The 16,013-nt window shown below is 33.5% G+C and overlaps 1 protein-coding gene across 1 annotated transcript; it reads right to left on the bottom strand.

The window, feature by feature from the left end:
* Window positions 1–3,709: 3,709 nt before the first annotated feature.
* LOC131629583 (uncharacterized) lies at window positions 3,710–4,479 on the bottom strand. Its single transcript, XM_058900360.1, has 2 exons — window positions 4,371–4,479; window positions 3,710–4,261 (listed from the first exon to the last, which is right to left on the bottom strand). Exons 1-2 carry the CDS (start codon window positions 4,406–4,408, stop codon window positions 3,859–3,861), a joined length of 441 nt encoding a protein of 146 aa, XP_058756343.1. The 5' UTR covers window positions 4,409–4,479; the 3' UTR covers window positions 3,710–3,858.
* Window positions 4,480–16,013: the final 11,534 nt, after the last annotated feature.

The raw sequence follows: 16,013 nt of genomic DNA, 5'->3' as shown, positions 1-16,013 counted from the left end.
GATGTTTGTTACTCTTTCTACTAGTTGTATAAAGTTTGCTTTACAAATCTTAATCGGTGTTTTCTTGATCTTTTTGCTTAAATGCTTTGGATTTGTGTTGTTGTAAAAATAGACATCATGAATCTTGATTAGGGGGATATCTGTTAGCTTTAGATTCTAGAGATAGGATTGGGGTTAATATCCACATAATATCTAAGTTTAATGCCTTTGTGTTGAGACATCATCGAGAGAGCAATTTGGTTGAACTCTTGTCGGTGTTGCAGAAATGGACATTGATGTGAGGAATATGTGGTGATTTTGATGAGTATTGTAGATTGAGTGCGACGGAGTGATAAATCAAAGTTTGTGAGGAGTAGTTTAAATTCAAACTAGATAAGTTATTCTTTTTTCAAAGAATGTATTATTTTTGTGTTAATATTTACTTTTCTGTTTTCATATTTCAATTCATTCAAACCCGAGCTCGAAAACCGTAGCAACCGTTGAACGGAATTCTAACGACCATCACTATGGACACGATAATTCCCGGATAAATATTTCCAAAATTTTTGTTGCTTGCCGGTATACAGCTTCAACAACAAGTGTCAATGTAACACCCTTTTAACCCACAAGGAATATTCGCAATTGAAAATTCTAGTAACTCACGCTTGATGTCTCACTGGATGTTATGACATCCACAATTACACAGCACAAAACATTAAAACAGAAACACATAAAATCAATAAAGAACACACAGAATTGTTTACCCAGTTCGGTTCAAACAACCTACTCTAGGGGCTACCAAGCCAGGGAGGGAATCCAATATAAGCAGAATTAATTTGGAGTTAAACTCCCCGTTTAAAACTCCTCACTTAAAACCTGCCAAATATAATTCCAATCTATTCCTAGACCTGAGTATCTCCACTCACTCCCCGTCAATCACAGCAGTGATTACAAATAAACATTAAACAAATTGAGAGAGAAGACACACTTCAAAAACACACCTTGATCTGCTAAAAACCTTCAATCAAGAGACACACACTCGTGCTTAAAAGCTTAGAGTGACAAAATACATAAACAACCTATTCCAATACAATCATCAAAAGACAATTGCTTGGAGTACAAGAGACAGCTTAGAACTACGGTTCTTCACAATTAACAATTCTCTCTCTGCGTTCCAAATTAGGATTGCAGTCTTCTTATATATATATATATATATATATATATATATATATATATATATATATATATATATATATATATGCAGCTCTTGGGCCTTGGGCTTTTCAAGAATCAAATTAGGGTTAACCAAGTTAACCTAATTTACACGCCATCTGGTTGTTACAGAATGTGCTGTCAGCAAAATCTTCTAGACGAAATATTCAGCACATAATAAAAGGTTTCCTAAATTGTATATTGAAAGAAATTAGCAAACATAATAATAAAATATAACAGCCTCTGCTGTCAAACAAGGATATAATGACATCGGTCATGACATTCACTAACAAAACCTGTATTAGCTTAACACATATGCAACCTGCATAACACAGTCTAAATCATGTCATGACATTAATCAAGACATTAAACACTCAAGTATGTTTTACTACAATGCAGCCAACATGAAAAACATATACAATTTGTCCCTTTGACAAATTTTTGGCTAAAACAACTTGTCACACCATATCAGAGAAACACTTGCAGCAGAAACAAAACAACCAAACACAATCAGAGCTATATAAGTTAATGCCATATAAGTTACTCTTGTTGAAATTGACCCTCAAGCCCGACATTAGCTCAAATCCCCTATGATAATGGTATCATCCAAGAATTGGAGCATGCTAACTTCCTCCCCATCATTGATCTTAAAGCCGTGAAAATCTCCAATCAAAATGGCCTTTCTCATCAAAGCCGTAAGCATCTCTGTAACCAAGACAAACAGAAGGGAGATAAAAGATCTCCTTGACAAAACCCCTTCTCAACCATAAATTCCTTTCTAATTCGGTTGGAACAATCAAATGAAATAAATATTAAAACACTTTTGAAGCACAAACAATAATAACTTGCAGATACTTCTTTTTATATCATTTCATGGTTGGAACAATCAAGATGAAATATAACTATTAAAACACAATAATAATAACTTGCATACACTTATAAAAATAGTTTGACCAACATAATTTCAGATGTACAATATTCATCTCACTACATAATAAAATTACAACACACATAGTGTTCTCAAGATACACAAATACAATCAATTTTTCTAGATAGGACCCAATTCAACTTCACTTGGCCTTTCAAATAAATATTATCTTTTCTTGAATCATAAGAAAAGAAGTTTCGAGGCAACAACATAGTCTTCAATAGTCTTCAATTTGACTTGGTCTTATTAAACGTACTTAATAAATTAGAGATTTTGAGGATTGTAATGAAAGCGTGATTCGAGTCCTAATGATTTTTAATTATTTACTTTTTGTAAGTTACTTTGTAAACTCAATGCTTTTTATTTCTTAAATACGATACCATACTTTTTCGGATACAATTAATAAAATTTATACAAAAATAATTTTATTACTCGCAAGATTCAATGCACTTGTGGAATATTAATGTTTCGTTGATTATTGAACGATTTCTCCATTTTAATCCACGAAGATGAGAAACTCTCCACCAACACATTTAAATATAAGTGCTTTGTTGTTCACTATTACGTAATCTAACTAATCTAGGTTACGTTGTCAACAAAATAAAACTAATTTAGGTTACGTTGTCAAAAAAAAAAAAAAACTAATCTAGGTTAAGTTGGTGCATCAATCCTTTATATAATTTTATATTACTGTAACTATCAACTTTGAATTTTATATGGGTGATAAAGCATTATTGTACCATATGACCTATATTACACGGACTTCAAATATATTTTAAGTTTAATATACCATTTTTTTTTATGTTTGTGGTGTACATGTATTTTTGTAGGACATAACTTAGCTACAATTTTTTAAGTATGATTCTTATCATGTTTTAATAAAAATATGATAAGTGTATAATTTCTTCTTAAATGTATATAAATTTGTCCTATTTTAACTCATTAAATTGTATTTAAATATATTTGTCATATTTATCATTGAAAAATAATAAGAACATTAACTGAAAAATTGTAACTATGGTTTGTCTATTTTTGTATTCACCAATACTTCAAATAACTTGCAAACCCTCCTTTGTATATCATTTTAGGGTTTGAAGAACAATCAAGACGAAATAACTATTAAAACTCCTTTGATTTATGTTTGGATTGACATGACTAGGGTGGGGGAGGTTCATTCCCTGGCTAAGAACTTAAGTGAATTCATCAACTATCTAGATGGAAGACACACAGGTTCAACCTCTCGTTTGTTGTGGTTGGCAACCTCTTGATCAGTTGGATGCAAGAAAGACCTCCCCTTCAAGCGAGGGAGGAATGAAAGAAGTGGAAGACATGTTAGCTCAGGTGAAGGTGCTCTCTTGGGATTGGGTGGCGGTCAGAGATAGAAGTCACCTTGATTTTTTTTCCATAAGCACTTCTTGAATTAAGAATAGATGTACTAGGGGTACACCAACCCAATTACAAGAAAGCTTGATTGGTGCTACTCCAGTTTCTTGTTTTGTAAAGCTCTTTTGATCTTCTTTGTACTTTCATTTCATCTATTCAATATTTGCTTATAAAACAACAATAATAATAATAATAATAACACTCACTTTTATATCATTTTAGAGTTGGAACAAATGAACAATCAAGATGAAAATACTATTTAAACACTTTTGAAACACAACAACAATCATCTTACTGACATAATAAAATTACTACACACATATTATTTTCAAGATACTCAAATACAAATAATTTCTCTAGACAGTACCCAACTCAATTTCACTTGGCCTTTCAAATAAATATTTTATCTTTTCTTGAATCATTTGATAGATCTCTCTTTGATACTTATAGTACAAAATCACCAAAGCCAAGATGAAGATCCACAAGCCCAAGTAAATCCAAGCAACCATAGGAAAAATAATCATCAAAGCAATGAAGGTAACAACAGTTCCAAGTATGAGAAAAGTAACCATCACGAATGGAAGATGAAGGTTCAACACTGTGGCTAGCACCAAAACCATGTAGAAAAGAGTAACCATGAAAGCCAAAGCCTTCATAAGTAGAGTTGTTTCCTTGCTTGTTGTAGTGACTGATGCAACTCCGAATATAGCAAGCAGTAGCGCAAATAATTGGCCGAATAGCTTTCCAACTTCTTTCAAACTACTAAGGGTAATGAAATGATAAGAATATATATTATAGGTTGAAATATGATAGGAGAAATGAAGAGAACAGGTAGTAAGAGTTTTAGTAGTGATTAGAATAGAAGTACCTTATTGAAACTGATGAAGTTGTTCCTTCAGCCATCATTCTTCTAACTCAACCTTTGATTTGAGAAGCTCAATGAAAAGTTCAATAATGCTTAGGGTTTGAAGGAAGAGTAAAGAGAGATTATTTAATAGTATATAGATCAGTTAAATCGTGTGGCGTGAAACAAACATTCCCTTTTGGTTTTCACACTAGCAGGGTTTGAGTTGAAAATTCACAATACTCCAAGATTTGGTAGGATTCGCGAGTACACGCACCTATTCTTTTTGTGTAAAGTTTTTTTTTTTTTTGCCACTGTTTTTGGTTTTTATTGCTTGTATTGTGAGTTGAAAGTTCAATATCATTTATTAGCTTAGAAGAGAATATTTAGATTTATGAATGACAATTTACTAATTAATGACTTTTCAAAATTATAAAAATTATGTTTATATATTCATAAATCTACAATAAAATAAAAAGTAATTTAATTTAGAAATGATTAATTATTATTTGGATTTTGCTCCTTCCATCTCATAAAATATTGAATATAGATTATGTGTAGTTTTATTCTACACGTTAATAATTCATGTTATTTTTTAGGGAAAAAAAATATTTCAAACACATTATTTTAAGTATAGGTGATAGGTGTATCGATTCTTCCACTTATAAATGGTCAAGTCTCCACATTCCTAACAAATGTGGGACTTTCTTACATTACTCACACTTGTAGTTTTCACTTTTCAATGGGACACCTCTTACTCACCACTGTAACACCGCAAATTCTATTCGAAAATATCATGCGGAAAATATCAGAGTATTTAAAATTTCAAACAACAAATTGGAGTATCACATATCAACTTATTACTTCAACTTGTATGTCATTTAACAATGATACATAGCATTCGAATAACAGTCAACTATCAGTTGTATTCAACTCAAACAACTTGGAAGTATAACAAGTACTTCATATTATTTAACTTGGATTCAACGGTTATAATAACAACAACTAAAACATTAACAACATAGAACAACAATGTAAACAACCCCCGAGTGCTACGTATCAGAGTGACACACCAACAGGACTCGATGAAGCAACAAACTTTCACATCTATACTTGTGTACCTGCCCATTTCCCATGGTAGGGGAAACATCAACAGAAAGGGTGAGATATCAAACTTTATAAATAGGATCATGATAAATCATATATTAGGTAAAGAATATAAATGAATCACCGCCGCCTCACACAACATCAACATAAACAGCACAAAGAACATCATCAATGAATAGTCATGATATCAACATATAAACATATTCCACAAGTCATCATATAAGCATCATCAACAAGTCAACATATAAGCATCTTCAACAAGTCAACATATAAGCATCTTCAACAACTCAACATATCAGCATCACAAGGCATAAATGACAACTTCAACCAACAACAACTAACAACGACTCAAATGCGACTCCACTGTGCATATGCATGTGGTACAAATTGGAGCTTCAACCCCCGTCACCAATTGCCCAATTCAGAGGCACAAGGCATAAGTCTTCGTCACTAATTTGCCAATTCAGGCCGTCACAGAGTATGCATATGAAATGTGACTCGACAAACAAGACAATACAACATACTCATCACAATCACATATCGTCACGAGGCATAAGCCTATATCACAATCAATGACCATCTATACGAGGTAATTCACGTCACCATAATATTTCATCTTCACTTAGTCACAAAATCATCATCACAAATATATACAACATCACTTATTACAAATCATCACAAAACACTATCATGTTTCGACACGTCATCGCAATTATACAACTTCGCATATAAATAAGTCATTACATATATATCCTCATGCTTCGGCATATCACAATAAACATACAACTTCTTGTATTAACAAAATCGTCACAAATATACAATTCGCATATCATCAAGATTATTACAATTATCATCACGTTTCGGCACAATTACTCAATTTCACATATTAAAAAAGTGGCTAAATACCCTTTTTGGTCCTTTAAATGTACCTCGGGGTCCATTCTAGTCCCTTATCTTTAAAAAGTTCCAAAGTGGTCCTTTAATTGTTCAAAAAGATCCACGTTAGTCCTTTCCGTCCTATTTTTGCTAACGGCGTCAAACTTTTCATGCTGGCATCTGACGTGGCGCTGAGTCATACGCCATCTTCAAGTTCATTAAAATTCTAAAAAAACATTTCAAAATTTTTGCTATTACTTGGATTCAAACCGAGGCCAACTTCTTGGAAAGTAATAACAATTATCCACTACTCCACTTTACAATTGGTGTTATTTGTTTCATTTAACTTTATTATCAATATTATTATTATTATTACTATTATTATTATTACTATTATTATTATTATTATTATTGTTATTATTATTAGTATTATTATTATTATTATTATTATTATTATTATTATTATTATTATTATTATTATTATTATTATTATTATATGCTGATGTGATAAAAAAATATTATTTAAACATTGAATCAAAATATAAAAATTGATATATTATTAAATGAAAATTAAAGCTGCAAAATATTCACAAATTAAAGCAATGTTTCTAAATAAAACAAAAAAGTAATGTATCTTCCTAAATCAAATCTCAAATCAAAGTAATTAAATAAAAAAATCAGCTTTGAAATCCTCATTTTCATCAAATGCTTCAGATCTGCAAAAGTGATTTGTGTTCCTAAATCAAAACAAAGGTTCGTATCGTAAATCAAAGAAAATATTTCTAAATCAAAATTGCAAAATTGATTTTTTTTGTCTTCTCCTTTGTTGAAAACTCTCTTCTTAAAATCTTTTTTTTCCAACAAATGCTTCAATGATAAAAGAAAACAAAGTTACGTTCTCTTGCCATTGCAGCAAAATCTAGGAATTTATCAGGGAAGCATTCCTATGGCCAGATCAATAAAGACTCCTATATAGATCTAATGATAAAACGAGATGGAAGATCTGAGAGAAATAAAAGGATTCACGTGCAGATCTGAAGAGGAAATAGGTGGCAACGTAGGTCTTCATTATCCATTGGGATTGCTCAGATAACAGCGGTGAAAACTGCTTGCCACAGCAGCAACAACTACACATTGAGAGAGGGACTTTATTTCTTCATCTACTTCAAATTCATGGGTTGGTTAAGAGGAAAGTTGAAGAAAGAAGTATACTACATTTAAGGATACTTCCTATTCTTTTAGTTTTTCAAACTTTTCTGCAAATGAAGAACACGATGAAGATATAAGAAGAACAATAACAATTTAATTTGTTGTTTATTATTTTACTTTAAATTAAGAATAGTAATAATAATAATATTAATAAAAATATTGATGATAAAATTGAATGATCCAGTTAACATCAATTGTGAAATGGTGTAGAGGATAGTATTTATTGCTTGCAAACAGCTTGGCCTGAGGTAAAGACTAACGTGGACCTTTTTGAACAATTTTCGATCAATTCATAAGACAATCTCAACATGCTAATTTATCATGTAAACCGGATCAACTTCCAATTATCAACTAATTCAATTAGACATAATATTAATTATCACACTACTACAAAAAAGGAATTTAATAGCGTTTTTTGTTTTGTTTTTGATAGCTCTTAAAAGCGCTATTAACCACGCTGCTATTGTAAATATTTTCGTTTGATAGCACTTTAAAAGTGCTATTATAGTAATGGTAATTAATAGCGTTTTTCCAAAAGCGCTATTATATTACTGGTAATTAATAGCAATTTTTTAAAAGCGCTAAAAAAGTAGACATTTTGCATTTTATATTACGCATTTTGCTTTGATGTTGATAGCACTTCCAAACAAAGTGCTATTATAAAGCACTTGTTTAATAGCACTTTTCAATAAAAATGTTATTATAGTATATTTCATTAATAGCACTCCCTATTGTTGAAAGTATATTGGAGTACTTTTAGTTTATCGTTTCCACAGGGATTGGTGCGATATTACCGCCATTCTATAGTTTATGTTGTCTTGAGTTAAAGTTACTTTGGGTTTGGTTTGGTAAAAGATCATTCACAAATTTAGTAGCAAAGAGTAAAATTAGGAAAGTTCTAAGTTTAAAGAAAAGTATCAAGACTTGATTAAATCAACCTAAAATTGTATGTCTTACTACAAACATGCGTATGAATTCGTTATCAACCAATACTTCACGTATCGTTCGTCTATACCGTTTGTTTTCGCAATGTTATAGCAAGATTTACCTTATTGTTCAACCAACGATTTCTCAACCGATTGAACAATACAAATAACATTTATAAACCGATACAAAGTGATTATCAACCATTAATTCTATGTCTAGACTTAATGTTTGATAGATGATAGAGTTAGATCAAGATTGAAATATTGTATTTCACAAACATTTGAACCATAGAAATTCAAGAATAAACAAACTAGATCATCTATATTGATTAATAACTTGTTCATACACAATATTCATAAGAAAAACATACAAAAAGTAAGGAGGATTACATCAAAGCCTTGACACCAAAAGTGTTTAGCTATTCATTGACATGGTAGCTTGCACAAGAAGAAAGGAAGGAAGAATAGCAAGCATCAACGGTGATTTCTCGACGACCAATGCTCCGATTCTTCGATTATATGTTAAAATACAGAAATTAGGGTTTCTTAGCTCTCAAAATGATGTAACATCTCTCAAAAACAGAACTGTCCCTTTTAAACAAAATTCAGTTTCTGTCCACCGCGCGACGCGTCCCCTTTATTAATGATCAAACCGCCCTAAAGCGCACATCGCGCATTCTTTTGCTCGCGACGCGCGGATGCCACTGGATTTTGAACTTTATTTTTCCTTTTAGCACGCGGCGCGGGCCCTAGCTCGCGACGCGCCCTTGAGCAGACTTTGAAACTTTGCCTTTGCAATACTTTCCTCAATCCAAGCCTCAAGTTCCATCCACAAAAGAAAACCTGTACAAAAATCACTAGAAAATAGATTAACAGAAAACGAAAGCTAAATTAACTAAAATACTATTATTTACTTCAAAATAAACGGGGATCCAAGAATATGCAATAAAAATAGTCGAAAGGTACCAAATACAAGAGCAAATATTAACACAATTTGGCACCTAACAACTCTCCCCAACTTAAAACCTTGTTTGTCCTCAAACAAACAAAAATGATAAATTACAAGGAACATAAAAAAACAAGATCACAAATTAAAACAAGAACAAATGGGTGGTTCAAATTCTAAAAGCATACAATAGCAACATCTTACCCTTACCATAATAACACCATGATTAAGATACTAGTCCTATATACAAATTCTATGTCAACAATTCCTAAAGCAAAAGAAGTTCAAGAATGAATCACAACCTACACACTTCTCTTGTAAGAGAACACAAATGAGGATCCTAACACTCACACAACAATGACGCCAACATCCAGAATTAATTATGTATTCATCTAAGCACGAATATTCAAAAAGCGCTTAGCTTTTATTCTAAATATTTTTTTTTCTTTTTCTTTTCTTATTTTTTTTTCTTTTTCACTCTTGAGCAATCAATTATTTTCTTCTCCATACCATTACATCTTTTTTTTTTATTCTCCCCAACTTGAATATCACCATCACATAATTAAGAATGCTCCCTATTCTAAGGCAAAAAGGAATCAATCCTAACCACATTTCATGGTAGCTATTCAAGGTTAAAAGAAAGTCATCAAGATTCAAATCAAAAATCGGTAATGATATACAATTGACAATAAGGAAATGATACCGATTGAATCTTGGCAAAACGACACTAAGTGGTTAGCAAATACTCACACACTCACCAGGTAGGTTATTTTTGGTAGAGAAGTTATACTCGTAATGCGAAACAAAACGCCTTGATCACTTTCATGCTTTACACAATTAAATAAAAACGCACGATTAAACATAATAAACACGAGTTAAACGCACATTGTTGGTATCCACAAAATAATATATATATACAATGGAAAGTCTCCTCACACTAAATATTAGCACTAAAGTGATTCAAATTTGAACTATTTTTACCAAAGAAAATGTTACATCTAATTTGTACAACTAAAAGCATCAAAATCATGGTATCTTAAAGAAACGGTAAAAATGTACCTTGCACGTACTAATTTCACACTATATCATCACCGCCCCATTTGGTTGTTACAACTCACTTTCATCAAGGAAGCAATTCAACATGTGAAGGATAGAAAAACAATTAGAAAGGGGAGGTTTGAATAAGTGTAGTTTTAAAACTCTTAAGATAAAAACAATTTGCACAAAGATTTTTATCCTGGTTTGTTGTTAACTAAACTACTCCAGTCCACCCCCTTGGAGTGATTTACCTCACCTGAGGATTTAATCCACTAATCGACCTTGATTACAATGGTTTTCCACTTAGATAACCTCTAAGTCTTCTAGAGTATTCTGATCACACCTTGATCACTCTAGGAACCTTTTACAAATGAATGTAAAACAAATTCTTACAAGAGTATTACAATGCTTCTTAATAAGCTATAATCACAACTGTGGTATTTCTCTTAAGTTCTAAGCTTAAAAGTTTCACTAAGATATTACAATGAAGTGAGTTTGAAGATGAAGTTTGATAGCTTTTGATTCAATAGCGTTTTAGCACGTTTGAGCAGAGTTGTTTGCGTTAAGTGTTGTAACCTTGCTTCTGATCAGAACTTCACTATTTATAGGCGTTTTGAGAAGATGACCGTTGGGAGCATTTATTGCGTTGTGTGATCCGTACAGCATTGCATTTAATGTTTCACTCTTTTGTCAACTACCTCGAGCCTTGCTTTTCCTGCTTTTACTAAATATGCCTTTAATAGCTTCTAACGTTCCTCTTGTCAGTCAGCGTAGCCTGCCATCTTGTACTTGCTTCTGATCTGATGTTTGTAGATACAACGTTTGAAATAAATCAGAGTCAAACAGCTTGGTGCAGAGCATCTTCTTGTCTTCTGACCTTGAAGTGCTTCTGGCGTGATACCATGAGAACTTCAGTGCTTCTGCTTCTGATCTCAAGTTCTTCTGATGCTTCAATAGACCATGTTTTGATTCTGCTTGACCATCTTCTGATGTCTTGCCAGAGCATGTTCTGATGTTGCATACTTGAACCTTCTGAGCCAGTGCTTCTTGCGCTGATTTTGTGCATACTCTTTATATATTTCCTGAAATGGAAATTGCATAGGATTAGAGTACCACATTGTCTTAAGCAAAATTCATATACATTGTTATCATCAAAAATAAGAATATTGATCAGAACAACTCTTGTTCTAACAATCTCCCCCTTTTTGATGATGACAAAAACATATATAATTGATATGAATTTGCAATCAGAATATCAGACGGCTAAAGACAATTACACAGTTATAGCATAAGCATATAAACATAGTGTGTGAATATGTCTCCCCCTAAGATTAACAATCTCCCCCTGAGATGAATAATCTCCCCCTGAAATAAATACTGGAAGAAATTTACAAATAAAAGACTTCCCTGAGTATTTTCCATTTCAGTTGAGACGTTCACAAATGCCTAGAACTTCAGAACATTCAGAGCTTCTGCTTCTTGCTTCCATAGGACAGCTTCAGAGCTTTGAATTTCTTCTTGAATCATTGCATGCTTGATTGTATCAGAACATTCTTGAATGTACCAGAGCATCATCAGAGCATCTTTACATACTGAAATGTTTCAGAACAAACTAGACAACAAAAGTCAGAGCATGAATGAATCAGAACATTCTTTTAAGGAAGAACCTGTATTGGAGCAAACAGTTCTTAAAAGAAATATGTATCAGAACATAAAATATGTATCAGAGCATATAGTATGTATCAGAACACATAAAATGCATCAGAACATAAAAGGGATAAGAATGTGTTAGAGCATATTCTGCCACGAGAATATCAGAACATTTTTCCTTCTTGCTTCTGATCTTGAAGCTTCATAGCACTAAGCTTGCTTAAATTTCCATGAGCATGTTTCTATACAGAATTGATTTTCCCCATGTCTTTGCTTCTCGTGTTGAGCTTTTTCAGAATGTCTTCAATCCTGCAAAAATCTCAAAGACATAGAACTTGCAAATTTTGTTAGAAATGTTGAGACTTACTCCCAGCAACTGATATAATAAATCAAATCAATTATCACATTTTCTCCCCCTTTTTGTCATAACATCAAAAAGCATAAAAGATTCAGATGAAAAACAGACAATATGAGAGAAGAAAAGATTTCATTGATTCATCAGAAGATATCAGAAGATACAAAAACAAATGCAAGAAACAGATGCAAGAACAACAAGAGACAATTAAGACACAAATGACTACGACTAGCCTAGCCTAGAGACTATCTTGGCCCGAAGGTTTGAATCTCATAAGTGCTTTCTGATTGCTTCTTCATGAAAGACCGAAACTCATCATGAGTGTCTTCATGCCTATCCAAGCGAGAAGCTAGATCAGCTTGATTCTTTTGAAGAACCTCCAAAGTCTTCACCAGACGAGAGGGTTCACCAGAAGAAGCTTCACTACCAGCATTCAGTGGAATAGCATGTCCAACAAAAGCATCTAAAGTGAGAACATCATCTTGATTTTCCTCAACATGAACTTTCTCAGCAGAATGATTCTCATCAACTTGTTTCTCACCATAGAAGCATCTTCAGAAAAGTATGGGGTAGGAAGATCAGAATCTCCATTCTCAAGAGCCTGAAGAATCTCAGCCAGATTCTTTGGAGGAGTGGGAGCAGCAACTTCTGAAGGGTAGACAACTTCAGGAATGACCATGTTAGGTGCCTTCTCAGAAGGATTCTCCCTCAGCCTGTTGAACAACCACTGGAAATCTCCAGTCAGAACAAGATACTGAGGCTTCCATATGACCAAGTCAAGACAAGGTTCATCTTCCAGCTCATCGACAAGCTTCTTCTCCCCAAGAGATCTCCAATCTCTGATTGGATGATAGTACCTACCATCATCAGCTTCTAGAAGACAACCAGAAGAACCAGATGCTTCAACCACACATCTTCTCTGGATGTTCATAGCATCCAACTGGAAATCCCTTCTAAAGATTCTCCATAATCTCCGAGTAGCAGCTTGATCCAGCTTGGAGTCATATGCAGCTCTCAAGGTTTCCATCCTCTTTCTAAAACTAAGCTTAAACAGCTCAAAGTCTATATCAATAGGTGGTTCAGGAGGATTGAAGGTGAATCTGTAGTCAGGGTACAGAAGGCAATAGGGTTTGGATTTTCTGGAGGGTAAGGGATGGGATAGAGAAGGTGTAGATTCTGTGATGAAAGTGGATGAAGATGGAATATCAGAAGGTGTTAGGGGAAAGATATTTAGTGGTATAGGGTTCAGAATTTGTGTAGAAGAAGGTGGTTGGAAACTGTTTGAAGAGGGGGAAGAATTTTGGGGTTCAGAAGATGGAGGCTTATTCTGAGAGGAACGAGCAGCTTTCAATGCACGGAAAGAATCCCAGATGCGCTTCTCTTGATATTCTTTGGAATTTACCTTGAGAGGATCATAGGGCAGCTTTGGCTTCTTTGCTGACTTTGATTCTGCTTCTGAAGCTTTTCTCTTCAGTTTCTTTTCCTTCTTCTTCTGTTCTTTCTTCTTTATCTCAGCCAGAGATGGAAGAGTTCGTCCTCTGATCCACGCAGGATCTACAGAAGATTGAGCAATGACACAGTTCTTCAAATAACGCTTAACAGATTTGTCACGCTCTTCTTTGAACAGTTGTGAGAAGTTCTCAACAGGAGTTCTTCTGGTCAGAATATCTGGAAGTATTCTTGGATCAGAAGTTACCTTCTCAATCAGAAGCATCCTTTGTAGATCAAAGGCATTCAGAATATGTCCTTGAATGGCAGTGAAGAACTTGGGCGTACCAACAGCTTTCAGAACATCCATCAAGTCACTCTCTACCAGAATATTTGAGATCATTCTAGCAAGAGGAATAGTGTTCTTCTTGAAATCAGGAAACTTCTTACGTTCTTCATCTCTTGATTCTTCAATATTTGTCTTCAAATGTTGAAATAGAATGTTAGAGAGATTAACCTTAGTGCCATTTCCAATGCAGAAGAGAGCATACTTCTGATCTTGATTCACATACATAGCAGTAATAGATCTCTTTCTATGATAGAGAGTTCCCAGAAGAATGTCAGCCCATACTCTGTAGAAAGGATTCAACAAAGTAGTTTGATTTGGTGAAGCTCTGAAGGCAGACAATTCTCCATCAACTTTCTCCCAATCAACTCTACCAAGGAGATCACATGTGATTCCTTCTGAATCATCAAGATCATATAGCTTTCTAATCATTTTCTCAGTTACAACGACTTCATTCCCTAGAACAAAGGAGATGATAGTAGTTGGAGTAACTGTTGCATGCGTCCAAAAATCCATCACCAAGTGAGTGATAACAAAATCAGAACTTCTAATTGATCATCATCAGAACTTCTTATAAGAAGATAAAACAAGATCATTTCAGAACTAATCCATACGTCAGAACTTCTCATCTTCTGATTCTGGGCATAAATCCATACTGATATTCTTCAGAATGAACTTAAACCTATCTTCAGCAAGGGGTTTTATAAAGATATCAGCCCATTGATGGTCTGTATCAACAAAGTTCAAAGATAGAACACCCTTCTGAACATAGTCCCTAATGAAGTGGTGTTTGATCTCAATATGTTTAGCTTTGGAATGTAAGATAGGATTCTTAGATAAACATATAGCAGAAGTATTATCACAGAAGATAGGAATGTTACTCTCATATATCTGATAATCTTCTAGCTGACTCTTCATCCAGAGCATCTGTGTACTACATCCAGCAGCAGCAACATATTCTGCTTTTGTTGTAGAGAGGGCAATGGTAGCTTGTTTCTTGCTATACCAAGAGATCAGATGACTTCCAAGAAATTGACAACTTCCAGAAGTACTCTTTCTTTCAATTCTACATCCAGCGTAATTAGCATCATAATATCCTACTAAGTTATACTCTTTAGATCTTCTGTAGACTAAACCAACATTAGTAGTACCTTTCAGATACCTCAAAATTCTCTTAACAGCTGTTAAGTGAGATTCTCTAGGATCTGATTGGAATCTTGCACACAGACAAACACTAAATAAAATGTCAGGTCTAGAAGCAGTAAGATATAGAAGAGATAAAATCATACCTCTGTACAACTTCTGATCTACCTTCTTAATCACCTCATCCTTACCTAAGATACACGTTGGATGCATAGGAGTCTTTGCTTCTTTGCTTTTAGAAAGATTAAACTTCTTCAGAAGTTCTTTCACATACTTAGTTTGGTGAACATATGTTCCTTCTGATGTTTGATTGATCTGGATCCCAAGGAAATACTTGAGTTCTCCCATCATGCTCATTTCCAACTTAGCCTTCATAGACTTAGCAAACTCCTTTCCAAGTGTAGCATTAGATATTCCAAATATAATATCATCAACATAAATTTTACAAATTAAAAGATCCTTCTAAAAGGTTTTACAAAAAAGAGTAGTATCCACTTTTCCTCTAGTGAAACCGTTATCCAGAAGGAAAGAACTTAATCTTTCATACCAAGCTCTAGGAGCTTGCTTCAATCTGATAATGATTTCTTTAGTTTAAAAACATGATCTGGAGACTTAGAGTCTTCAAAACCAGGAGGTTGGTGCA

Source organism: Vicia villosa, unplaced genomic scaffold (assembly GCF_029867415.1).
Source record: "Vicia villosa cultivar HV-30 ecotype Madison, WI unplaced genomic scaffold, Vvil1.0 ctg.000580F_1_1, whole genome shotgun sequence".
Lineage (NCBI taxonomy): Eukaryota > Viridiplantae > Streptophyta > Magnoliopsida > Fabales > Fabaceae > Vicia > Vicia villosa.
This window is presented reverse-complemented; position numbering and strand designations above follow the sequence as displayed.